At 45.2% G+C, this 26,403-nt stretch overlaps 2 protein-coding genes and 1 long non-coding RNA gene across 3 annotated transcripts; 2 read left to right on the top strand and 1 right to left on the bottom strand.

Moving 5' to 3' along the window:
• Window positions 1-401: 401 nt before the first annotated feature.
• LOC138410833 (mucin-22) lies at window positions 402-5,726 on the top strand. The gene is made up of 4 exons (XM_069528533.1): window positions 402-542; window positions 3,801-4,196; window positions 4,407-5,578; window positions 5,676-5,726. Exons 1-4 carry the CDS (start codon window positions 497-499, stop codon window positions 5,724-5,726), a joined length of 1,665 nt encoding a protein of 554 aa, XP_069384634.1. The 5' UTR covers window positions 402-496.
• A 490-nt stretch (window positions 5,727-6,216) lies between these two features.
• On the top strand, window positions 6,217-26,398 carry LOC109643286 (protein tyrosine phosphatase receptor type B). The gene is made up of 32 exons (XM_069528834.1): window positions 6,217-6,985; window positions 7,113-7,362; window positions 9,127-9,408; window positions 9,855-10,118; window positions 10,451-10,714; window positions 10,822-11,091; window positions 11,309-11,575; window positions 12,299-12,565; window positions 13,318-13,581; window positions 13,896-14,159; window positions 14,568-14,831; window positions 14,916-15,179; window positions 15,291-15,560; window positions 15,759-16,022; window positions 16,327-16,593; window positions 16,734-17,024; window positions 19,357-19,635; window positions 19,712-19,861; window positions 20,111-20,357; window positions 20,619-20,731; window positions 20,801-20,906; window positions 22,445-22,522; window positions 22,623-22,640; window positions 22,730-22,811; window positions 22,889-22,979; window positions 23,064-23,140; window positions 23,258-23,392; window positions 24,580-24,702; window positions 24,861-25,027; window positions 25,387-25,522; window positions 25,744-25,852; window positions 25,931-26,398. Exons 1-32 carry the CDS (start codon window positions 6,287-6,289, stop codon window positions 25,951-25,953), a joined length of 6,645 nt encoding a protein of 2,214 aa, XP_069384935.1. The 5' UTR covers window positions 6,217-6,286; the 3' UTR covers window positions 25,954-26,398.
• LOC138410865 (uncharacterized) lies at window positions 18,788-20,296 on the bottom strand. Its single transcript, XR_011243497.1, has 2 exons — window positions 20,158-20,296; window positions 18,788-20,025 (listed from the first exon to the last, which is right to left on the bottom strand). It is a non-coding gene; the product is annotated as an uncharacterized lncRNA (long non-coding RNA).
• Window positions 26,399-26,403: the final 5 nt, after the last annotated feature.

Genomic DNA, 26,403 nt, shown 5'->3' with positions numbered 1-26,403 from the left:
AACTCTCACAGCTGATTAGAGATAACGTTCTCCAGGGTTCTGTAAACAAAGTGGAGGTCAGATTTCCTCTGTACTTGAATGGTGAGGCTCTGAATATAGGTCCACCACTGAATCTAGGTCTTTGCTCCTTCACCACAATGCTCCACTAAAACATCATCACTGAATCTGCATCAACTCCCCTCAGGTGCCGGGTCTCAGGAGGTCAGAGTGGAACCACTGCTCCACATCTACAGAGGTTCAGGGCTTTACCTAGAACTTCATAGCCCATCAGGCCAGGGAACCACTCAAGATGGAGGGATGTTTCATAGCCTGATAAAAATGATAAAGTGTGTGTGTAATGAACATGTGATCAACATGTTAATGTCTCCTCCTCTTCAGGGATGGACTGTGGTATTTCCTTCACAGTGAAACAATAGAAGGAAGCAGCTCTCGGACCGTTTCCTGTTTCAGACCAGTTTCCCTGCAAAGCTTCATTTCATGTGAAAAACTCTGAAACATGGACGTTCCGACGCTGGTTCTGCTCCTGAGCTTCAGCAGTGTGTGTGAGTACACGTCTGACATGATGAGGAACAGGGAGTAGAACCTTTACATCCTCATGTTCTATTCGAACCTTTACATCCTCATGTTCTGTTCCTCTGTTAGAACCTTTACATCCTCATGTTCTGTTACAACCTTTACATCCTCATGCTCTGTTCCTCTGTTAGAACCTTTACATCCTCATGTTATGTTACAACCTTTACATCCTCATGCTCTGTTCCTCTGTTAGAACCTTTACATCCTCATGCTCTGTTCCTCTGTTAGAACCTTTACATCCTCATGCTCTGTTCCTCTGTTAGAACCTTTACATCCTCATGTTATGTTAGAACCTTTACATCCTCATGTTCTGTTACAACCTTTACATCCTCATGCTCTGTTCCTCTGTTAGAACCTTTACATCCTCATGTTATGTTACAACCTTTACATCCTCATGCTCTGTTCCTCTGTTAGAACCTTTACATCCTCATGCTCTGTTCCTCTGTTAGAACCTTAACATCCTCATGTTATGTTACAACCTTTACATCCTCATGCTCTGTTCCTCTGTTAGAACCTTTACATCCTCATGTTATGTTAGAACCTTTACATCCTCATGTTATGTTCCTCTGTTAGAACCTTAACATCCTCATGCTCTGTTCCTCTGTTAGAACCTTTACATCCTCATGCTCTGTTCCTCTGTTAGAACCTTAACATCCTCATGTTATGTTACAACCTTTACATCCTCATGCTCTGTTCCTCTGTTAGAACCTTTACATCCTCATGTTATGTTACAACCTTTACATCCTCATGTTATGTTACAACCTTAACATCCTCGTGTTCTGTTCCTCTGTTAGAACCTTTACATCCTCATGTTATGTTACAACCTTTACATCTTCATGTTCTGTTAGAACCTTTACATCCTCATGTTCTGTTCCTCTGTTAGAACCTTTACATCCTCATGTTATGTTAGAACCTTTACATGCTCATGTTCTGTTCCTCTGTTAGAACCTTTACATCCTCATGTTATGTTAGAACCTTTACATCCTCATGTTATGTTCCTCTGTTAGAACCTTAACATCCTCATGCTCTGTTCCTCTGTTAGAACCTTTACATCCTCATGCTCTGTTCCTCTGTTAGAACCTTAACATCCTCATGTTATGTTACAACCTTTACATCCTCATGCTCTGTTCCTCTGTTAGAACCTTTACATCCTCATGTTATGTTACAACCTTTACATCCTCATGTTATGTTACAACCTTTACATCCTCGTGTTCTGTTCCTCTGTTAGAACCTTTACATCCTCATGTTATGTTACAACCTTTACATCTTCATGTTCTGTTAGAACCTTTACATGCTCATGTTCTGCTAGAACCTTTACATCTTCATGTTCTGTTAGAACCTTTACATGCTCATGTTCTGTTAGAACCTTTACATCCTCGTGTTCTGTTCCTCTGTTAGAACCTTTACTTGCTCATGTTCTGTTAGAACCTTTACATCCTTATGTTCTGGTCCTCTGTTACAACCTTTACATCCTCATGTTCTGTTACAACCTTTACATCCTCATGTTATGTTACAACCTTTACATCCTCATGCTCTGTTCCTCTGTTAGAACCTTTACATCCTCATGTTCTCTTAGAACCTTTACATGCTCATGTTCTGTTAGAACCTTTACATCCTCATGTTATGTTAGAACCTTTACATCCTCATGTTCTGTTCCTCTGTTAGAACCTTTACATCCTCATGTTATGTTACAACCTTTACATCCTCATGCTCTGTTCCTCTGTTAGAACCTTTACATCCTCGTGTTCTGTTCCTCTGTTAGAACCTTTACTTGCTCATGTTCTGTTACAACCTTTACATCTTCATGTTCTGTTAGAACCTTTACATCCTCGTGTTCTGTTCCTCTGTTAGAACCTTTACTCTCTCATGTTTTGTTAGAACCTTTACATCCTCATGTTATGTTAGAACCTTTACATCCTCGTGTTCTGTTCCTCTGTTAGAACCTTTACTTGCTCATGTTCTGTTAGAACCTTTACTTGCTCATGTTCTGTTAGAACCTTTACATCCTCGTGTTCTGTTCCTCTGTTAGAACCTTTACATCCTCATGTTATGTTACAACCTTTACATCCTCATGTTATGTTACAACCTTTACATCCTCGTGTTCTGTTCCTCTGTTAGAACCTTTACATCCTCATGTTATGTTACAACCTTTACATCTTCATGTTCTGTTAGAACCTTTACATGCTCATGTTCTGCTAGAACCTTTACATCTTCATGTTCTGTTAGAACCTTTACATGCTCATGTTCTGTTAGAACCTTTACATCCTCGTGTTCTGTTCCTCTGTTAGAACCTTTACTTGCTCATGTTCTGTTAGAACCTTTACATCTTCATGTTCTGTTAGAACCTTTACATGCTCATGTTCTGTTAGAACCTTTACATCCTCGTGTTCTGTTCCTCTGTTAGAACCTTTACTTGCTCATGTTCTGTTAGAACCTTTACATCTTCATGTTCTGTTACAACCTTTACATCCTCATGTTCTGTTACAACCTTTACATCCTCATGTTCTGTTACAACCTTTACATCCTCATGTTATGTTACAACCTTTACATCCTCATGCTCTGTTCCTCTGTTAGAACCTTTACATCCTCATGTTCTCTTAGAACCTTTACATGCTCATGTTCTGTTAGAACCTTTACATCCTCATGTTATGTTAGAACCTTTACATCCTCATGTTCTGTTCCTCTGTTAGAACCTTTACATCCTCATGTTATGTTACAACCTTTACATCCTCATGCTCTGTTCCTCTGTTAGAACCTTTACATCCTCATGTTATGTTACAACCTTTACATCCTCATGCTCTGTTCCTCTGTTAGAACCTTTACATCCTCATGTTTTGTTAGAACCTTTACATCCTCATGTTATGTTAGAACCTTTACATCCTCATGTTCTGTTCCTCTGTTAGAACCTTTACTTGCTCATGTTCTGTTAGAACCTTTACATCCTCATGTTTTGTTAGAACCTTTACATCCTCATGTTATGTTAGAACCTTTACATCCTCATGTTCTGTTCCTCTGTTAGAACCTTTACTTGCTCATGTTCTGTTAGAACCTTTACTTGCTCATGTTCTGTTAGAACCTTTACATCCTCGTGTTCTGTGCCTCTGTTAGAACCTTTACATCCTCATGTTCTGTTCCTGTTAGAACGTAGCTCTAGATCTTCATCATCATCATCATCATCATCACCATCGATGATGAAGATGATGATGAAGATGATGATTTCCTCACAGCTGGTTTCCTCATCACTGTCGCCCCCTGGAGGATTTGTCTGATGGCACAAGGTCAGGTCATCATCCTTGGACAATGTGATGTCACTAACCCCGCCCACCAGTGGGCGTGGACAAGTGAGGGCAGACTGGTCCACACTCAGTCCTCCAGGTGTCTCTGGGCTAATGAGAGTTCTCAGCTGCCCCCCCACACCCGCCTCACCAAACTCAGCGACTGCAGGGGAGCGCCTGGGTGGAGCTGCACCAAGGGAGTGTTTGGATTGGCTGAGACACACGTGTACCAGAAGAAGCTCGGGTCACGTGTGGTGGTTGGAGTGAACCTGCAGGTGTCAGGGTGGAAGAAGTACGATGTGGACGCAGAAGGAAACGAGCTACTGATGTCATTATGTCCTGACACAGGTGAGTTCAGGAGCCTTTAAATTCAAAATATAAACACGTCACCATGCTCAGCTGTGATGTCACAGTACACTGACACGCCCAGCAGTACACGGTGAGGCATTGAACTAACGTTAGGTCTATACTTCAAAGTAACTAAGTACATGAAGTACTGTACTCCATTTTAAGTTACTTAATATTTCTACTGAGCTGTTTCCTGTTTTATTTTCTCAGACTCCACCCACTTCTATTTATCCACACGTGAACCGCAACAACTCAGCAGCTCAACCACACATCCTGCGACCACGGAATTATCACACAACCACAGAGTCAGTGGACCTGTTACTGCCCCACACATCACAGCCTCACATGCCATGGACTCATATGTTACAGCCCCACATGTTACAGCCCCACATGCCATGGACTCACATGTTACAGCCCCACATGCCATGGACTCACATGTTACAGCCCCACATGCCATGGACTCACATGCTACAGCCTCACATGTTACAGCCCCACATGCCATGGACTCACATGTTACAGCCCCACATGCCATGGACTCATATGTTACAGCCCCACATGTTACAGCCCCACATGCCATGGACTCACATGTTACAGCCCCACATGCCATGGACTCACATGTTACAGCCCCACATGCCATGGACTCACATGCTACAGCCTCACATGCTACAGCCTCACATGTTACAGCCCCACATGCCATGGACTCACATGTTACAGCCCCACATGCCATGGACTCACATGCTACAGCCTCACATGTTACAGCCTCACATGCTACAGCCTCACATGTTATAGCCTCACATGTCACAAACTCACATGGCACAGCATCACATGTCCAAGACTCACATCTCACGGACTCACATGTTCCTGTCCCACAGGCTACAGACTCACATGTTACAGCCTCACATGCTACAGACTCACATGTTACAGCCTCACATGCTACAGCCTCACATGTTACAACCTCACATGCCACAGACTCACATGTTACAGCCTCATATGTCACAAACTCACACGCCACAGCCTCACATGCCACAGACTCACATGTTACCGCCCCACATGCCAGAGACTCACATGTTACCACCCCACATGCCAGAGCCTCACATGTTACAGCCTCATATGCTACAGCCTCACATGCTACAGAGTCACATGCCACAGACTCACATGTCACAGGCTCACATTTCACTGCCTCACATGACACAGACTCACGTCTTACCGCCCCAAATGCCACAGACTCACATGTTACTGCCCCACATGCCAGAGACTTACATGTTACCGCGCCAAATGCCACAGCCTCACATGCCACAGACTCACATGCCAGAGACTTACATGTTACCGCCCCACATGCCACAGACTCACATGCCACAGACTCACATGCCAGAGACTTACATGTTACCACCCCACATGCCACAGAGTCACATGTTACCACCCCACATGCCACAGCTTCACATGCCATAGAGTCACATGTTACCGCCCCACATGCCACAGCCTCACATGCCACAGAGTCACATGCCACGGCCTCACATGCCACAGAGTTAAATGCCACAGACTCATATGTTACTGCCCCACATGCCAGAGACTTACATGTTACCGCGCCACATGCCACAGCCTCACATGCCACAGACTCACATGCCAGAGACTTACATGTTACCGCCCCACATGCCACAGAGTCACATGCCACAGACTCACATGCCAGAGAATTACATGTTACCACCCCACATGCCACAGAGTCACATGTTACCGCCCCACATGCCACAGACTCACATTTCATGGCCTCACATGCCACAGACTCACATGTTACCGCCCCACATGCCACAGCTTCACATGCCACAGAGTCACATGTTACCGCCCCACATGCCACGGACTCACATGTCAAAGACTCACATGTTACCGCCCCACATGCCACGGCCTCACATGTCACAGAGTCACATGCCACAGACTCACATGTCATGGACACACATTTCATTACCTCACATGCCACAGACTCACATGCCACGGCCTCATATGCCACAGAGTCACATGCCACTGACTCACATTTCACAGCCTCACATGCCACAGAGTCACATGTTACCGCCCCACATGCCACGGACTCACATGTCATGGACTCACATTTCACGGCCTCACAAGTCACAGACTCACATGTTACCGCCCAACATGCCACAGACTCAGTAACCAGCAGAGCTTCGACAGATGTGGTCAATGTCACGAAACCTCGGACCCGGAGGTCGGTTACAGGTTTAGATTCTGTTTCAACTTCAGTCACAGGACTGTCATCTGCTAATGGTCTGACTGAGGTCGCCACGGAGACGACCACGGACACGTCAGAAAGAAATGTCCCCAAGCTCAGGACTGACCCGTACACGTCCTCAGCCTTCACAGGTTTTACCTTCAGCTATGATGACGCGACTGAAGCTCCATCAAAACAACAAACATCTCCATCAACCATGGAGATGCATCCTCCAGCCACGCCCACCACCTCCCAGACTGCACCTGGAGGTACCTTGATGCTACAGACAGAGAGCTCAGCGATCTCCATCTCCCCACCCATGTCGGCTCTGCCCACATCTCCAACAACTGCGAGTAACATGACCTCAGACCCAACGGTCCCACGCACAAGTCCAACAAACACACCCATAGCCACCGCCACATCCGTCACCAGGGAAACCTTAATGACGACCATCCAAACCATGCCTGTCTCCACAGAAACTATCCAAACCACATCCACCATCACTAGAGCCGCTGCAACAACGACAACAAGTGTTCGTCCAATGACGCCAGAGCTCAGCTCAGCTCCACCTGTAAGTCTTCACCTGAGTGTCTGTCTTTCACAGTAAAAGTACCTGGCTCATGTTCATTAACAATGACCTTTATAAACTGTTAATATGATGTCACATTCACCTGAGCATTCATCACTTCCTGTTTCAGATGGTTTCTCGCTGCTCAGTGAACGTGAGCGAGGTAAGCTCTGGTTCTCACTGGGTGGAGCTGGCGCTGACCACCAGGGGTGTGACCTGTAACTTTAGCGTGGTTAACAGGGAGGAGTCCAGCGACTGTGATGCCTTCAGAGAAAACGACTTCCTCTGTCGGGTGGAAGGTCTGAAACCTGGAACTTTGTACGAGTTAACAGTGATTTCAAGGACGGACGGAGAGAAGAGCAACACGTCAGTACGCACAGGTAAGAACTCACCTGTCTCCTTGTTCTTCTTTTTCGTCTTGTCTTTCATGTGGTGGAGAAACTATAAATCTTTGATTATTTGACCAGACTGTAAATAAAGATGGATGATACATGACGGCTCCCAAAAGTGAAGCCAAGTCATCTAGACCAACCCCTGTTGCCTGGCTGTAGTATAGCTCAAATCACTCTTCCTCCATGTTAGCAGATGGGACATTACCAAACTAAAAAATCAAATAGAATTAAATAAATGTTTGTCAAAGATGTTTTTTGTCATTTCAGGTTGTTCACGATCGTTGATGTTTGTTTAAGTGTTTCTGATAACTTTGGTTTTAATTAGGTATTCATGATGTAGAAACAGGCTGACCCCTGATTGGTTGTGCACATGCATGGGCGGGACCTCAATACACCAGCTTTACCCCACGATCACTACTGCACAGACTCTGACTGCAAATGACCTCATCACTATAAGATGGCATTGTCTTCTTCTTTGTTAAGTATATTGGCGGGTGGCAACCAACACCAAGGTGCACCACCATCATCTACTGGATCTGCCTCCTCTTCCCTTCTCAGCCTGTCCTGCATAGATTTTTCTTCTTCTCCTCCTTTGGTCTAATGGTGGATGGTCACTTACTGTGTTGGAGTGTGAAACAGAGATTTCTGGGTCATATTAAATCTTCTGTCCTATTATGTCTCCTTCAGATAATGGAGCATCCTCTCTATACCAATGATAACACCATGCTTTGTAGTTTCCCTCTTCATCCTTTATCCTTCTCTAACATACTTATCACATGCTCCACTGACTCCTCTATCTGTCAATCAATCAATCAATCAATCACTCAATCACATTTTAGAAACTTTATGAGTAGTAAATGAAGCTCAAGTAAAATAGTTAATTTAATCGTTTATCCCTTCAAACTATATCATATGACTTTCCTACATCTAAAAAAAATCACAGACTCTCTATTAACTGGTCTTTTATTAACCTCTGTTTCCAAACGTGACCATGGTTCCTCTTCCTTCCTAAATCCACTCTGATGGTGAGATAAGATTCCTCCGTCTGAACCAGTATGGTGAAGTAATGAAAAAGGAAAGAGAAGAACAGCAGTAGATGGAAGTGATGCACCATGAAGTTGCCACTCGACAATAACTCAAACAAAGAAGAAGAAGTCTGTACCAACGGCAGAAACTGAGCATGTGCAGAAGTAACGTCGGGACATGGACAATGTGTGTTTGTCCAAAGTGTTCGTGTGTGTTTCCTAATTGGTTGTGGACACAGCCACTTCCTGTTTTCTAAGAAGCGTTTGTTTTCCAGCATCTCCTCCGATCCTCGAGGTGATGTGTCTGTGCACTGTGGTTACCATGACAACAGCAGGTTTGATTCTCTTCCCAGCCTTGAGGCGTCACTGAGTTAAAACAGGAAACAGGAAGTCTCCTGTTCGAGGAAACCAGGGGGGTGTCCTCCACGTCCTGCCCCTCCTTTTTTTCGATTTCCTGTCCAGAGTCACACTGTCTCCATGACAACATAAGACCCAGAACAATCAGAATCAGGTTCTGGATCTGGATCACAGTCCGATTAGTTGAACAGTGTCATGATACATGTGACACATGTTACATGTCATTTCTTCTTCATGACACAATCGTTTAAAATTGATCTGAAGAGGATCTGGATCTGGATCTGGATCAGGTTCAAAGTCAAAATGAAACTTTACATCTGATCAACACAAGACAACAGCAGCTGATGATGGAAAGTTTCTCTTGTCTCAGACCCGGTTGGTCCGGCTCGTTTGGAGGTCCAGCTAAACCCGGTCTACTCTGGTTCTTTGGATCTGACGGTGTTGTGGTCTCGCTCAGCCGGTCATGTGGACTGGTACGATGTAAGTCTGGAGGACAGCAGCTCTGGATCCAGGACCAGGACCAGAATCATGGACTCTGCAGTCCCTCGCTCTGGGTTCAACTCGCTGCTTCCTGGTTCTCTGTACACGGTCAGCATTGTGGCAACATCCGGTAACAAGAGCGCTGCACCCGTCGTTACCACGGCAATTACAGGTAACTTACATGAAAGTCTTCAGCGCCTGAGAAATGGTGGTTTTTCATTGAAATATAGGTTGTCTATAATTTTAAAGATTTTTTGTTGATATACTTTATGTCATTCGATTCATGGAGAAAATTCAACAGCTGAAAAAAATATGCAGCTTTTGTAAATGTTGAAGTTGTGGAACAGACGGTAGCGAGTTATGAGAGAAGCTCGTTTAGTCTTCAGACGTTTAATAAATCATTTTTTATCTTGGTCTATTCTGTTTTTATGCATTTTTTAATGTATTACATTTGTTAGTGTTTATTATTTCCTTTTCTTAAAATGCTGCACACACAATGTATATATAATATACACAGATGAATACTGAGTATATATATATATATATATATATATTATACTTAAGTACATGTACTGTTACTGAGGTCAAAGAACTGATTACTTCCTCTTTCCTGTGCAGCTCCCTCCTCTGTCCGTGGCCTCCAGGTGGCGTCAGCATCGTTACACAGCCTCGGGGTGGCCTGGCAGGCAGGTCCGGGAAGAACCGTGCAGTACCTGGTTCTGCTGACGGATCAAAACGGGGTTCTGTTGAAGAATGTCACTCTAAAAAACACGGTGACGTCTGCTGAGCTGGACGGTCTGCAACCAGGGACCCACTACACTGTCACCGTGGTAACAGAGGCTGTCGGCCTACAGAGCTCCACCTCCATACAGGCTGTCACAGGTACATATTATGGGATGTTTTTAAAGCTCAAGACCTTCGCACCCATGTAAACAAAAAAACAGCTGTTTAGTTCTGTTACAATCCAGAACTGGTGTGAATCCTCACATGATTGACTGCACCTAGAGTATTTCGACTCTTTTCAGTGACGCACGTTAATTTTACAAGCTGTCCACTCAGAGTGACATCATTGTGACATCATCATGGAGCGACACTGACATAAATCATGTATTGGAGTTCCTCTAGGCTTCGTTCTCGAGCCTCTGCTGTTCAACACAGACTCACTCTTTAACATTGGTTAAAGAAACGTGAGGTTGTTTCTTCTGTCGTTCCAGTTCCTGCAGCTGTGACTCTTCTGACCCTCGACAACAACAACAGTTCCGTCGCTCTGCTCGCCTCCTGGCTCTCCCCTGCAGGGGGCGTGGATGTCTACCAGCTCACCCTATCAGCTCATGGATCAGCGTCGCAGCACTGCCGCCTCCCGCCCAACATTACCCGGGTGGTGTTTCACGGTCTGATGCCCGGACGGAGCTACCAGCTGTCAATCAAGAGCATAGCTGGAGGTTGGAGTACGGAGGCCATGACCAGAGGGAGAACAGGTGAGTGAGTCAGGTGCATCATGATGACTTGATAACATCATAATGATATCATCATTATAGAAACGCTGAGCTCTCTAACGACTGTCCCCCCCCTCACTGTGCGTCAGTCCCTCGCCCAGTGTCGTCTCTCTCCATGTCTCCTTTCGATGACGGCAGGTCACTGAGGCTCAGCTGGGTGCCCCCCTCAGGTGACTGGGAGAGTTACAGTGTGCTGCTGTGGAATGACTCATTGATTCTGGTGAACACGACTGTGAATAAACTGAGCGTTCAGTTTGTCTTCTCCGTCCTCGGCCTGGTGCCAGGACGCCTCTACAGGGCAGAGGTCAGGGTTCACAGTGGCATTATGGGTAACACGGCATTCTGTTATGGACAGCTGGGTGAGTTCATATTGACAATGGTTATCATCCTGTGTCTTTAAAGTTTAAATTTGAAATAAAATTCCTTTTTGATGATCATGTTTTTGATTGATTGATTGATTGATTGATTGATTGATTGATTAATTGATTGATTTACTGATTGATTTACTGATTGACTGATTGACTGATTGACTGATTGATTGATCGATTGATTGATTGATTGATTGATTCCCTCCAGCTCCTTGTCCTGTGCAGCAGCTGCTCGTCCGTCATGTTGATCAAACGTCTCTGAGCGTCCTGTGGACTCCACCCATCGGTCAGTGGGACGGCTTCACTGTGGTTGTCAGGGAAGCAGACTCTGCCTCCGAGGTGGCTCAGAGGCTCCTCCCCTGGGATTCCACAGAGTGCACCTTCATGCTCCTGATGTCTGGACGCCGCTACACTGTCACCGTGACGACCAACAGCGGAAACCTGAGCAGCTCTGCCTCTGTGACGGCTTGGACGGGTACAACTTCTTCTTCTTCAACAGGAGGAAAGAAAGTGAAAAAGTTGTGTGGTTCTTGTCTGATGTATGTGTGTGTGATGTATGTATGTGTATGATATATGTATGTATGATGTATGTGTGTGATGTGTGTATGATGTATGTGTGTGATGTGTGTATGATGTATGTATGTGTGTATGATGTATGTATGTGTGTATGATATATGTATGTATGTATGATGTATGTGTGTGATGTGTGTATGATGTATGTATGTGTGTATGATGTATGTATGTGTGTATGATATATGTATGTATGTATGATGTATGTGTGTGATGTGTGTATGATGTATGTATGTGTGTATGATATATGTATGTATGTATGTATGATGTATGTGTGTGATGTGTGTATGATGTATGTATGTGAGTATGATGTATGTGTGTGTGATGTATGTATGATGTATGTGTGTGTGATGTATGTATGATGTATGTGTGTGATGTGTGTGTGATGTATGTATGTATGATGCATGTGTGTGTGTGTGATGTGTGTATGATGTATGTATGTCTGATGTATGTGTATGATGTATGTGTGTGTGATGTATGTATGATGTATGTGTGTATGATGTATGTGTGTGATGTGTGTATGATGTATGTGTGTGATGTGTGTATGATGTATGTGTGTATGATGTATGTGTGTGTGATGTATGTATGTCTGATGTATGTGTGTGATGTGTGTGTCTGTGTCTCTCAGCTCCGGCTCAGGTCGGCATGCTGCGGCTCTCTAACCTTGGAACCATCGACAGCCTTCAGGCTCTGTGGGAACGAGCGTACGGAGATCTGGACTCGTATCGTCTCCTGCTCGTCCACGACAGCAGCGTCATTAAGAATGAGAGCGTGGACGCCAACGCCACCGCCGTCACCTTCCACGCTCTGAGAGCCGGAGCTCTGTACCGTGTGGTGTTGACCACGGTCAGAGCTGGACACGCCTCCAGACAGACAGTGGCAGAGGGACGCACTGGTAAGACCACACCCCAAACTGAAAACAGTTGATCAGCTCAAGAATCTATATTTGGACGTTTTCTGTCATTTAAGAGAGAAATCAATGATTTATTGATTAATTATTGAATCAAAAGTTAGTTGCACTTTTAACTCGACACAACGTCTCAGGAACATCTTGAAGGATTTTCTTCACAGACTCAAAGATCAAGAGGTCAGAGGTCAGACTGACCTCATATGACTGAAACTGCTCTGATTGGTGGAGACAAATGACCACAGGAGGATGATTCTAGTTAACTTGATTTTTGAAATATGTGATGAAGCTGAAGTTTGAATCATGATGTCACTTAACAGGTCAAAGCTTAAGTTTCTGTGAGGGTGGGTAAACGTTACACAACAAACATGTTACTGAACACACACATACACACACAAGTGAGTTATATAGAACAATTATAAACAGAAAAATGCCCTAAAGCCTTTTTCTTTATGCTGATTAAATAAAGTTCCTCTGTTTATTTTACTTTTACCTTAATGTTGTTATTGTTTCTTTTTTTCTCTCTGTAATATTACATACAATATCAACACCAACTTAATTTGTGAGATATGTCTTAATGGTCTGGAAAGTGGAAACCGGATAAAGTCATCAACTGTTTATGTGGCTCCAAAATCCTGGGACAGAATCAATCCTATACCAATGCTGTTTAAATGATGATGTTATAGTGATCAAGTAATACGCCTACAGTGCTCATTTTGGGTCTTTTCATTTCCCTCCAGTCCCAGCTGCCGTGGGCGAGGTGACTGTCAGTAATAATGGTCGTACAGATTTCCTAAGTGTGTCATGGCGTCCGGCGGCAGGTGAGGTGGACAGTTACCTGGTGACTCTGAGGGACCGGGAGAAGCCTGTTCACATGCTGGCTGTGTCTAAGTCCAGTCCAGAGTGTGTTTTTAACTCGCTGGTGTCCGGACGACTCTACAACATCTCCATCAGCTCCCGCAGTGGCAGCTACCTTAACCACACCTTCATCCAGGAGAGGACACGTAAGAACTTAATTTCCAGTGTTTGTGGTTATGGAGGGGCCACCAAGGGTCATCCGACCTCAAGGTCTAATTAACTAACTGTAGTGGAGCTTTTAGTTGGACGTCGTAGCTGAAGTGAAATATGATATATAACAGTTTTTATTTTACTTCTGTTTCTAATCTTCACACCTGGACTCAGTTCCTGATGTTTACTTGGCTCTTAATCTGAAAATGTTCTTTATCGTAGATAGTCATGGTAACACTAACAATAATAATATGGTACCTAAACTGGACTACTTCACAGTACTGATCTGTTGTCTACTCTTCTCTGTCAGAGCCGTCAAAGGTCCAGAACCCAACGGCGACCCACGCTGCCCGGGATGACTACCTGAGGGTTTACTGGCGTCATGCGGCCGGAGACTTCGACCTTTACCAGGTGTTCATCAAACACAACAATGTGTTCCTGCAGAACCAGACGGTTCTGAAGACACAGAACGAGTGTGTGTTTAACCAGCTGGTGCCCGGCCGACTCTACACCGTGCTGGTTAACACCTGCAGTGGAAAATACGAAACCAGCGCCTCCACCCATGGCCGGACGTGTGAGTGACCTCTGACCTACCTTATAAGGTTCAGTAGACAACATAACGGATCCTGTAGTTGTCTGTCATCAGAAATTTATAACAGAAGCTAACTAGCCTAGCAGCTTCTATATCAATAATGTAGCATCAGACGACTCAACATTGATTAATTATAGCTGAGAATCCCGTGGTTCAGGGTTAATCCTCCTAAAACAACAAGAGCAGGAGAAGGTGTAAACTAGTCTTCGTCACTAGCTGCTGAATCAAGACCAAGATCCCTTATCCTCTTTATTTGTTACTCATTAGCATGTGATGTATTAACATGATGTTGGTGATTTATTTACAGTTATTTTAGAATGTAAAGATTATTTTTATGAACATCAGCTACCTCACACTCACTGTGAAACAGTAGCTCAGACTGTGCTTTAGTTCCAGCAGCGGTGCGTTCTCTGGTGCTGGCTGGACGGGGGAGCGAGGAGCTGAGGGTGAGGTGGTCGGCCGCTCTGGGTGATGTGGATCACTACGAGGTGCAGCTGCTGTTTAACGACATGAAGGTGTTTCCTCCCATCACTCTCGGCAGCAGCGTGGGCGAGTGTGTCCTGTCGTCGCTCACGCCTGGGCGTCTTTACAAGATCCTGGTGTCAACATTCAGTGGGCCCAACCAGAGAGCCCAGTTTATAGAGGGACGCACAGGTCAGAGGTCACACGGGGGGGGTCTCTGCTGTTAACACCTGATATCAACGTACACACAAACAAACTGTCCTTCTGTTCCTTCAGTTCCCAGTAAAGTCAAGAACATACATGTCAGTAACGCTGGAGACAGCAGCAGTCTGCAGGTGAGCTGGACACCAGGTGACGGCGACGTGGACAAGTTCTCTGTGTTTCTGTTCAGAGACAGAAGACAGCTGGACATCCGATGTGTCCTCAAACACCAGAACCAGGTGACCTTCGGCTCCCTGCAGCCTGGACAGAGGTACGACGTGACAGTGCAATCAGTGTGCGGAGAGCTGGTCAACAACAACACAGCATCAGGACGCACAGGTCAGAACACACCTGTACTCACATGTACTTACATGTACACACCTGTACACACCTAAATACACCTGTACACACATATCTTGTGGTCAGTTAATAGTTAATCCTTGTGTCCAGTCCCCTCAGCAGTCACAGGGCTCCAGGTGGAGAACCTCCACACCACCTGCAGCCTCCAGGTGAGCTGGCAGGAAGCTCTGGGTGTGGCTGACGGATACATCCTTGAGGTTCTGGACGACAGAGGTCTTCTGGTGTCCAACTCCTCTCCATCTGCTGGATGCACCAGCTACAGGTTCAACAGCCTCACTCCGGGAAAGAAGTACAGAGTCCTGGTCCAGACCATCAGCGGGGGTGTCCACAGTCCAGGGGTCAGCGCAGAGGCTCGGACACGTAAGTCTTCCTGTTTCCTGCTCAGACACTGGATGGAATAAGACTGAAGGACATGTTTCATGATATTTAGAAAGTTAATTAACTTTGACCTCTGACATGTGACGTGATCTCTGACCATCAAAACTTTATTAGTCTGACGTTAACACACAGTGAACACATGAAGACAATGTCACAGATGTTTGTTCCTCTACCCATCAGGCCCTGCAGCAGTCACAGACCTGTCCATCAAGTCCAACACCACCACCAGTCTGTCCTTCCTCTGGTCACCACCAGAGGGAGACTTTCAGTTTTACGAGATCCTCCTATATCAAAGTGACGAGTCGTTACAGGAGAGACAACAAATCCAGTCTAGCAGTCAGCAGTGTTCCTTTCATGGTCTGAGACCCGGTGCACCCTACAGGGTGGTGGTCCTGACCCACAGCGGAGACCAGAGCAACCAGACCTCCATCTGGGCCCGCACAGGTGAGAGGCAGGACAGGTGAGAGGGTGGACAGGTGAGAGGGTGGACATGAGAAAGGTGAGAGGGAGGACAGGTGAGAGGGTGGACAGGTGAGAGGGTGGACATGAGAAAGGTGAGAGGGAGGACAGGTGAGAGGGTGGACAGGTGAGAGGGTGGACATGAGAAAGGTGAGAGGGAGGACAGGTGAGAGGGTGGACAGGTGAGAGGGTGGACAGGTGAGAGGGTGGACAGGTGAGAGGGTGGACAGGTGACAGGTAATGATTGATGGATTCTGTCTCTGGAGTTAGAACTATGTTTTTCCCTCAGTTCCAGCAGCTGTTCTCTCTCTGACGACTCGCAGTGGAAACCAGTCTGATGTTTTGAGGGTGAAGTGGAAACGTGGAGCCGGTGATCTGAGTGGGTTCCTTCTCTGTCTCTATGACCCAAACGACTCACGCCAAGCTGAGCAACATCTTGGGTCAGAGGTCACAGAGTACGTCTTCTCACATCTGGTCCCAGGACGACTGTACCGAGCTGAGGTCCTCAGTCTGAGCGGAGAGCAGAGCAACCGAGCGTCTGCCATAGGCCGGACTGGTGAGACCACACTGGATCATTATGGCTATTCTTTTTATTGTAACAATCATTTCGATTTTTTCATACTTTTTCCTCAGATTGTTTGCTGAAAGGTAAAAAAACATTTTTTCAATGTCACTTCCTCTCTGCCCCCCCAAAAGCTCCGAGACCTCCAACTTCCTTCCTGTTTGGGGGGGTCACCAACACATCGCTGGAGATCACGTGGAGTGGCCCCGCAGGTTCCGACTATGATGACTTTGACCTGCAGTGGACCCCTGGGGACCAGCTGTCCGTCATCAACCCGTACCACAGCCGGACGTCTGGCAGCCGCATCCTGAGAAACATGTTCCCTGGACGACTTTACACCTTCATCCTCCGCACGGTCAGCGGAGCCACGGAGCCTGGGGCTATGCCCACCCACAGCACACCCATCCAATACAGCATCCGAACCAGTAGGTGGCAGCAGCTCATGTCAGATCATTTCAAAATGAAGAGTCATGCTTCACACAGTGTAGAATCTTTTTCATAAGTGTAGGAATTTCCTTTCCTCACCATTCAATCATCTCCTTTCCTAACCACTAAATCATCTCCTTTCCTAACCACTATTCCTTGACCCCGATGGAAAACGTCACAGATGAAGGCAACATGACAAACAGCTGGAAGGGTCATGTTAATAGTTACAAATACTACAGAAACGGACACTAGGTTGGCAATATTATACTTCTTGCTTTACAATGCAACATAAAACTACTTTTATTTATCAAGGAGATTATGCCATTTAGAGTAGTGAAGGGAAAGAGGGAGAAATATGGACAAATGAAGGACAGTTCACCATCTTTTCAAGATGCACCTTGGTGTGTCTTAATTAATGTTAGTAGAGGAACAAGAATAGGCGTACACACAGGTAACGGCTCAGCACTAGATTTGACACTGGTTTCAAGAGAGGTGCTAGGAATATGTGATTGCGAAGAATGAGAAGATTCAACAATTGGTTGTGATCTATTGTTTAGGTACAGGTAGACAGAGAGGCTTGGTGGATATTCAGTACAGCTAAAGAAGTAAGGAAATAGACCTAAATCAAAACATAGAAGCAAGGAAAGGAAAAGTTGTGAGGACAGCAAGGAGGAAAGGGTGGATGGAATTTTATTCTCCTATAAGTAATGTATGGGGAATGATAAGAAAGATGAGAGGAATCAGAAGATATTCAAGACAAAATAAAAAGATGTAGTGAATAAATGATTAAGAACAACAAATGAAATGTTGATTCATTGATAATACAGATGGACATAAGGAGCCTAAAGAAAAACAGGTTTTACAGATGTCTAACATCTACCCTGACTTCAGTCAATCCAGTGACCTGGTGTTCGGACTTGTAACCATGGTGACAATCCTGTGTTTGCCTCTTCTACCGCCGGGGACACCATCAGCCAGAGGCCGGCTTGTGTTCTTTGACATATTTTGGGCTGGAAACATAACAATAGGTACATCCACTGCAAATGATGCACAAGTAATGCCCAACAAATTAGAGCCAAATCGGCCTCATAGTGGCGCTTTAATTAAGACCATCCGTCGTTTTGGATTTTTGCTAATTTGCATCAAATGAGAAACAGTAATGTCTACTTTTTCATCCCATCAACACAAACTTGGTAGAAAGCATTGTGAGACTGAGGTACACTTTTCTTTTATAAACGAGCAGGATTGGTCAAACATGGCCGCCATTAACCAAAAACATTCTTACATTATTATTACATATCAGCTGACGCCTTTATACAATAATACATATAGACCTACAATAAGTGAATTCAACCATGCATTTTAGAAGCTGAGCTTCCTTTGAGTGCAAGAGAGCTGAAACCCGCTCATTGCCGCTTGTTTTATTTATTGATATTATGTTAACAGACAACTTCAAATGGTGTAAATTTATTTTCATTACATGATTGTAAAACTGTTTTGAGTGGAAAAATGCTAATGTGCTGAAACCAGTTAACTGAAGTTTAACCACATTGTGGTCAATAGGTTTATATTTTAAGTAATTAAAATAACAAAGAGCTGAAAATAAAACCATTATGTTTGAACCATAATGTTTAATGTATTTTTTGTTTAAGTTGGTACTGAAAAAAGTATCGGTATCGAAATCCAGGCATCTGTACCGATTGTTGTGGAAAATCTGCTGATCAATGGTCACCTCATCAATGAAGAAAGCGTTCAGGAGTCCTTTGACGTCTTATGCTGAAATATTTATTGATGCTTGACCAAGGAGAAAATCAGAATTCATCCACACAACATCTGAGCATGATGCTCTCTCATATTCTGAAGTCTGCTTTCCTGCAGTCACACTTTAAATCCCAACAGATCATTTAATCTGTGGGTCTGCTCGTTCCTAAACAATCAAATGTAGTTTCTGGTTCTGGAGACAGTGTTGCCTGATTACGCAGTCTCATATCTGTGATGTCTAGGGAGTGAAGGCTTTGACCTTCGCCAAGCTCTCGCACTTCCTAAACACAACAGCCTGTTGCACTCTGCCCCAGAGAGGACACGAGACAGTGTCTATGAAAATTCCATAATACCGATCTGTTCCAGTATTGGATATTTTTGAACGATACAGAGCCCTCACTCCAACCCTGTATGAATCATAACCCATCAATAAACATGAACCTCATCAATATTATTTAAAAGGATTTTAAGTTGCATAAAAGAATCCGATGTTTACATGATGAACAGAGTTTTCTTCTCATTAGTGACTGATGTTACGTTCAGACACTTTGTCCTTGTCTCCTGTTGTAGAACCAGAGCGAGTCCACAGCCTCCACTGTCACCCTCAGAGCTCCACCTCCATCTCCTGCTCGTGGGGGCCTCCGGTAGCCGACTATGACTCATACACTGTTGAGTGTCTCCGTCATGACTCCCAGACACTGGTCTACTCCAGACGCACTGGACGAAACTCAACCACCTATGTCATCACTCAGCTGGAGCCCCACAAACGCTACACCGTCTCCGTGAAGGTGATCTCAGATGCCACGACCAGCGAAGAGGCTGAGGACAGCGTGGTCACAATGATCGACAGTAAGTGGAAGGAGCAGGGCTATGTGTAAACAGCATCAGAACAACTGATAATGTTTTCACAAACATGACTCTGCAGGTCCACCAGCCCCCCCGCTCAGTGTCCGGGTCAGCGATAAGTCTGCCGTGGTCACCAGGTCATCCATCAGCTTCACATTTAACTGCAGCTGGTTCAGTGACGTCAACGGAGCCATAAGGTTCTTCACTGTGGTGGTGACGGAGTCCGAAGGTACTGACCCTTACACCTGCCGAGCCTAGCTCACAGTTCATTGGTTGATTCGATCTCAGGCAGTGCAGCCTTTATTCATGATTTGACGGTTACGTTTTTTCTCTTCTTGGCTCCACCTCCTTGGATACGACCCAATCAGCTCACAACATCAAAACTCTGTTGTTCTGTAATGTTTGTAAAAGATGAAAACAAGCGACAGACATCACATAAACCTGCTGATGATCTGCTTGTTGTGTCAATGTGTGTCAGGTTTTGATAACGTGAAGCCGCAGCAGCAGCATCCTCTGCCTTCCTACCTGGACTACAGGTCCAACAGCTCCATCAAGTCCTATCAGACCAGTTACTTCCCCAGTCACTGCACCCAGGGCCCCGATGGACACCACAGCCTCCAGATCAGTTTGGGGATGGGGATGGACTCGCTGGGGGGGGCCTGTGACCCAGAGAGAGACCTGATCCACTTCTGTGATGGACCACTGAAACCTCAGACCTCCTACAGGTACTGAAGAAGTAAAACAAGAACAAATAGTGAGTCAGACATTTGTTTACTTGGTGGAAGGATAGGACGAGGGTAGAGAGAGGACTCAGGATTCAGGAGTGTTTTTCATCTCTTTCTTTAACAATGTGAGATAAATGTGAGATCAGCCAATCCTTTGATTCAGACAGACAGAAGGAGACAGACATGACAGAGGTCTCTCCCTGGGGTTGTGGACAGATTTGACAGATCATGTAAAGAAAGAAACATGTGTGTGTCCTTTAGACTCAGTGTTCGAGCTTTCACTCAGCTGTTTGACGATGAGAAGAGCGACTCCAGCATCACGTCTCCTCTGTACGCTGACACCTACCTGTCGCTGCCCGTGGTCACAGAGGCTGGTGAGCACAAAACCTGGTGAATAAGAGAAAATATGTGATGGGTGAATGAAAGACATTGTTGTTGTGCAGAGCCCCTGAGCGGCGTCATCGAGGGCGTCAGCATCGGACTGTTCTTCATCGTCCTGATGGTTGGAATCACTTCTCTGCTCGCCTGCAGATACAAGTCTCGCAAAGTGTGAGTCTACACACACACAAACACACACATATACTGACAAACACTGTAACTGATGTAGTAACAAGCTGCAGTAATGAGCTGATGTAACGAGCTGCAGTAACGAGCTGCAGTAACAAGCTGATGTAATGAGCTGCAGTAACGAGCTGCAGTAACGAGCTGATGTAACGTGCTGCAGTAACGAGCTGCAGTAACAAGCTGCAGTAATGAGCTGATGTAACGAGCTGCAGTAACGAGCTTGATGTAACAAGCTAATGTAAAAAGCTGCAGTAACGAGCTGATGTAACGAGCTGCAGTAACGAGCTGATGTAACGAGCTGCAGTAACGAGCTGATGTAACGAGCTGCAGTAACAAGCTGCAGTAATGAGCTGCAGTAACGAGCTACAGTAACGAGCTGCAGTAACGAGCTGATGTAACGAGCTGCAGTAACGAGCTGCAGTAACAAGCTGATGTAATGAGCTGCAGTAACGAGCTACAGTAACGAGCTGATGTAACGAGCTGATGTAACGTGCTGCAGTAACGAGCTGATGTAACGAGCTGCAGTAACGAGCTGATGTAACGAGCTGCAGTAACAAGCTGCAGTAATGAGCTGCAGTAACGAGCTACAGTAACGAGCTGATGTAACGAGCTGCAGTAACGAGCTGCAGTAACAAGCTGATGTAATGAGCTGCAGTAACGAGCTACAGTAACGAGCTGCAGTAACAAGCTGATGTAACGTGCTGCAGTAACGAGCTGATGTAACGAGCTGCAGTAACAAGCTGCAGTAATGAGCTGATGTAACGAGCTGCAGTAACGAGCTGATGTAATGAGCTGCAGTAATGAGCTGATGTAACGAGCTGCAGTAACAAGCTGATGTAACGAGCTGCAGTAACGAGCTGCAGTAACGAGCTGCAGTAACAAGCTGATGTAATGAGCTGCAGTAACGAGCTGCAGTAACGAGCTGCAGTAACAAGCTGATGTAACGAGCTGCAGTAACGAGCTGCAGTAACAAGCTGATGTAATGAGCTGCAGTAACGAGCTGCAGTAACGAGCTGCAGTAACAAGCTGATGTAACAAGCTGCAGTAATGAGCTGATGTAACGAGCTGCAGTAACAAGCTGATGTAATGAGCTGCAGTAACGAGCTGCAGTAACGAGCTGCAGTAACGAGCTGCAGTAACAAGCTGATGTAACGAGCTGCAGTAACGAGCTGCAGTAACGAGCTGCAGTAACGAGCTGATGTAACGAGCTGATGTAATGAGCTGCAGTAACAAGCTGCAGTAACGAGCTGATGTAACGAGCTGCAGTAACGAGCTGATGTAACGAGCTGCAGTAACGAGCTGATGTAACGAGCTGATGTAATGAGCTGCAGTAACGAGCTGCAGTAACGAGCTGCAGTAATGAGCTGATGTAACAAGCTGCAGTAACAAGCTGATGTAACGAGCTGCAGTAACGAGCTGCAGTAACGAGCTGCAGTAATGAGCTGATGTAACGAGCTGCAGTAACGAGCTGCAGTAACAAGGTGATGTAATGAGCTGCAGTAACGAGCTGATGTGTGTTTCAGAGTTGAAGAGAGAGCGGTCGTCAGAGTGAGTGTGAGGAGAGAGAGAGTGACGACAGGAGTTAATCTGGGGGTCAGAGGGTAAGCATGATTATTGATCTGAAACAGTTGATCAGCTTCTGTCATCTCTTTGACTTTTGATTAGTAATATTCATCATCCTGTTCACTCCCCTTATCTCAGCCACCGTCGCAGTTCAAGGTCAGAACTCTTCATCATGTCTTCATCACTTCTCCTTTTTTTTTGGATCACATTTTTCTTGTGTTGATCATTAAGTTTGTCTCTTTCAGTCCCATCAAGATCACAAACTTTGAGTCTCATTACCACAAACTTCTGGCTGACTCCAACTACCTTCTGTCAGAGGAGTACGAGGTGAGTCTTCACCATGATAACCCATTTCCTGGGGGGCTGTCCCCAGTGAACCCATTGTGTTGTTTCCGTCCCGTCAGGACCTGAAGGACGTCGGTCGTAATCAGCTTATGGACTCGGCTCTGCTGCCGGAGAACCGCGGGAAAAACCGATATAACAACATCTTGCCCTGTGAGTGTCCAGCCCCACCCAATGGAGGAGCAGGGAGGAGGGGGATCATGTCAATGCATTAAATGTTGTTGTGTCTGTCTTCAGACGATTCAACGAGGGTCAAACTGTCGTATGTAGATGATGATCCCTGCTCTGACTACATCAATGCCAGCTACATCCCGGTGAGATCACATGATCACATGACATCACGTTATAAATGATCCTGGGGGAGAGCTGTGGAGGGTGAGGCGCAGTGGGGGTTGAGGGGACATCATCATTAAGAAGTTTTGTTTTTTCAGGGTAACAACTTCCGTCGAGAGTATGTTGCCACTCAGGGACCTCTGCCCGGGACCAAAGATGATTTCTGGAAGATGGTTTGGGAGCAGAACGTCCACAACGTGGTGATGGTCACTCAGTGTGTGGAGAAAGGACGGGTGAGTAGAAGAAGACACATGTGGACAGAGACAAATCCTAACACATCGTTTTCAGCCCATCTGAAACTCAGCGGCACCAGTCGCTGGTCAGTCTGTGGTTTTCACTTCTGCACGATGGAATAAAAATGATCTAAGGCCTCATTTATAAAACAGTAGGATTCACACTAAAAGTGTATGTGCGCAAGCAAACAGATTCAGATTACCTTATGAATATTCAATTCACCTGTTTCTATGGTGAATCAGCATCAAGTGTTGGGAAGAAAGTGAGGTGGAAGTGAAGAGGCACAGATTATTTGATGGCCACAGCAGTGATGTCATGAATAAAGAAAATACACTGAGTGCTGATGTGTTAAAACAGTGACGATAGAAATAAAAAGTGATCAGATAAGATGGAGAAGGATTAAAGTTTCTCATCATCACAATGTGAAAGAACATGTTTTATCTCCTGAACGTATTTTAATTTAACTTCAGGATTATTAAACTCAAACTGTGATGAATCTTTAAAATGTTGAATCATTATATATTTAAATGATACGTAGAAAGGGGAATATTATGAGAGAGAGAGAGAGAGAGAGAGACAGAGACAGACAGAGAGAGAGAGAGAGAGAGAGAGAGAGAGAGAGAGAGAGAGAGAGAGAGAGAGAGAGAGAGAGAGAGAGAGAGAGAGAGAGAGAGAGAGAGAGAGAGAGAGAGAGAGAGAGAGAGAGAGAGAGAGAGAGAGAGAGAGAGAGAGAGAGAGAGAGAGAGGAAGCATGTGATCAGGACCAAGGTTTGGGCAGCAGTAGCTCAGTCCATAAGGATTTGGCTTGGGAACCGGAGGGTGGCCGGTTCAAGTCCAGCATGGACCATAAGCATAGAAGGTGGACTGGTAGCTGGAGAGGTGCCAGTTCACCTCCTGGGCACTGCTGAGGTGCCCTTGAGCAAGGCACCGTACCCCCCAATTGCTCATAGGGTGCTTTTCCTGGGGGCTGCCCATCACCCTGTGTGTGTGTGTGTGTGTGTGTGTGTGTGTGGGATTGTGGGTTAATGCATGTATTAAAAATGAAAAACATGAGTGTAAAAAGAATTTCCCCTTGTGGGATCAATAAAGGAAGTTTAAGCTATGTTCGCTTCATGTTTAAGATAAAGAATAATACAACTACATGTTTCTCTTCTGTTGCTATGCTGCTCTTCTTCGCCCCCTCCAGGTGAAGTGTGATCACTACTGGCCTTTTGACCAGGATCCTCTGTACTATGGAGATCTGATCGTGCAGATGTTGTCAGAGTCGGTTCTGCCTGAGTGGACCATCAGAGAGTTCAACATCTGCAGCGTACGACACACCTGATCTTTTCATTAACTCTGTGTCTGTTCATCCATTCACCTATTCACCTGTTCATCTGTTCAACTGTTCATCTGTTCATCCATTCACCTGTTCAACTGTTCATCCATTCACCTGTTCACTTGTTCATGTGTTCATGTGTTCATCAGGAGGATCAGCTGAGCGTCACTCGTCTGCTCCGTCAGTTTCACTTCACAGTGTGGCCTGATCATGGAGTTCCAGAAACCACACAGTCCCTGGTGCAGTTTGTCAGAACCGTCAGAGATTACGTCACCAGAACTGGATCCGGATCAGGACCTACTGTGGTCCACTGCAGGTACACAACTACACACTGCAGGTACACAACTACACACTGCAGGTACACAACTACACACTGCAGGTACACAACTGCACACTGCAGGTACACAACTACACACTAAAGGTACACTACCACCGTAACTACACACTGCAGGTACACAACTACACACTGCAGGTACACAACTACACACTGCAGGTACACAACTACACACTGCAGGTACACAACCACCGTAACTATACACTGCAGGTACACAACTACACACTGCAGGTACACAATTACACACTGCATCTACCTGAGTGAATGTGACTGACTGACTGACTGACTGAGTGTGTGTGTGTGTGTGTGTGTGTGTGTGTGTGTGTGTGTGTGTGTGTCAGTGCTGGTGTGGGTCGTACAGGCACCTTCATTGTTCTGGATCGAGTGCTGCAGCAGTTGGACACCAAGGACACACTGGACATCTACGGCTCTGTGTTTGACCTGAGACTCCATCGATCACACATGGTGCAGACTGAGGTACCACACACACATACACACACACTCACACTCATACATATACACATTAACTCACAAACACAAATACATACACACATAAACCCATACATACACATACACACAAACACACACATAGATACACTCAGACACATATACAAATAAACTCACACACTTTCTCTGTGAGTTGATGTATGTGTGTGTGTGTGTGTGTGTGTGTGTGTGTGTGTGTGTGTGTGTGTCAGTGTCAGTACTCTTACCTGCATCAGTGTGTACGAGACGTTTTGAGAGCCAGGAAGCTTCGCAGTGAGCAGGAGAAACTTTTCTGTCCCATCTATGAAAACTACAGCAGAGGTGAGTGATGATGATGTCACAGCTGAACGATGATGTCAGAGCTCACATCTCATCATCACGTGTTGGTTGTTGTTGCAGAGACGCTGAACTCCAGACGTTGAAGATTTAAAGACGACAGATGTGGAGCTTCACAGAAACACAACAATTCTATTTTTATATCCCTCCCTCTTTACATTTTAATGATAAGCTGTACATGTTTCATACCTGTCTGAGTATATATAATATAATATAATATAATGTTTGATTATCAATCTTTATCAATCATGTGTTTGACATGTGATGAATCACAGAAACTGATCATCATCTACTGCCCCCATGTGGCTGTGAGATGTCAGAGCAGCCTTCTCTCATTTCAACCTGAAACCAGATTTTACACATGAAATGATTCTGTCATCACATGTTCATCACATGTTCATCACATGTTCATCACACATTCATCACACGTTCATCACACGTTCCTCAAAGATGTGATTTTACAGAAAGTTAACTTGATGTATTTTTTTCGTGATGTGTAATCACCTCATTAAACCACAGACTCTGATTATTCATCA

Source organism: Paralichthys olivaceus, chromosome 7 (genome assembly GCF_024713975.1).
Source record: "Paralichthys olivaceus isolate ysfri-2021 chromosome 7, ASM2471397v2, whole genome shotgun sequence".
Classification (NCBI taxonomy): Eukaryota; Metazoa; Chordata; class Actinopteri; order Pleuronectiformes; family Paralichthyidae; genus Paralichthys; species Paralichthys olivaceus.
The sequence above is the reverse complement of the archived record's forward strand: the minus strand, read 5'-3'. Positions and strand labels throughout refer to the sequence as shown.

What these genes read in the sequence shown, in the direction of transcription:
- LOC109643286 (XM_069528834.1), top strand. Translation starts at nt 6,287, where the DNA reads ATGGACTCACATTTCACGGCCTCACAAGTCACAGACTCACATGTTACC. An exon ending in CGTTACCACGGCAATTACAG is followed by an intron (nt 9,409 to 9,854) that starts GTAACTTACATG and finishes TTTCCTGTGCAG; the next exon opens with CTCCCTCCTCTGTCCGTGGC. An exon ending in CACAGCATCAGGACGCACAG is followed by an intron (nt 15,180 to 15,290) that starts GTCAGAACACAC and finishes CCTTGTGTCCAG; the next exon opens with TCCCCTCAGCAGTCACAGGG.
- LOC138410833 (XM_069528533.1), top strand. Translation starts at nt 497, where the DNA reads ATGGACGTTCCGACGCTGGTTCTGCTCCTGAGCTTCAGCAGTGTGT. An exon ending in GTCATTATGTCCTGACACAG is followed by an intron (nt 4,197 to 4,406) that starts GTGAGTTCAGGA and finishes TTATTTTCTCAG; the next exon opens with ACTCCACCCACTTCTATTTA. An exon ending in CACATGCCAGAGACTTACAT is followed by an intron (nt 5,579 to 5,675) that starts GTTACCACCCCA and finishes CACATGCCACAG; the next exon opens with CCTCACATGCCACAGAGTCA.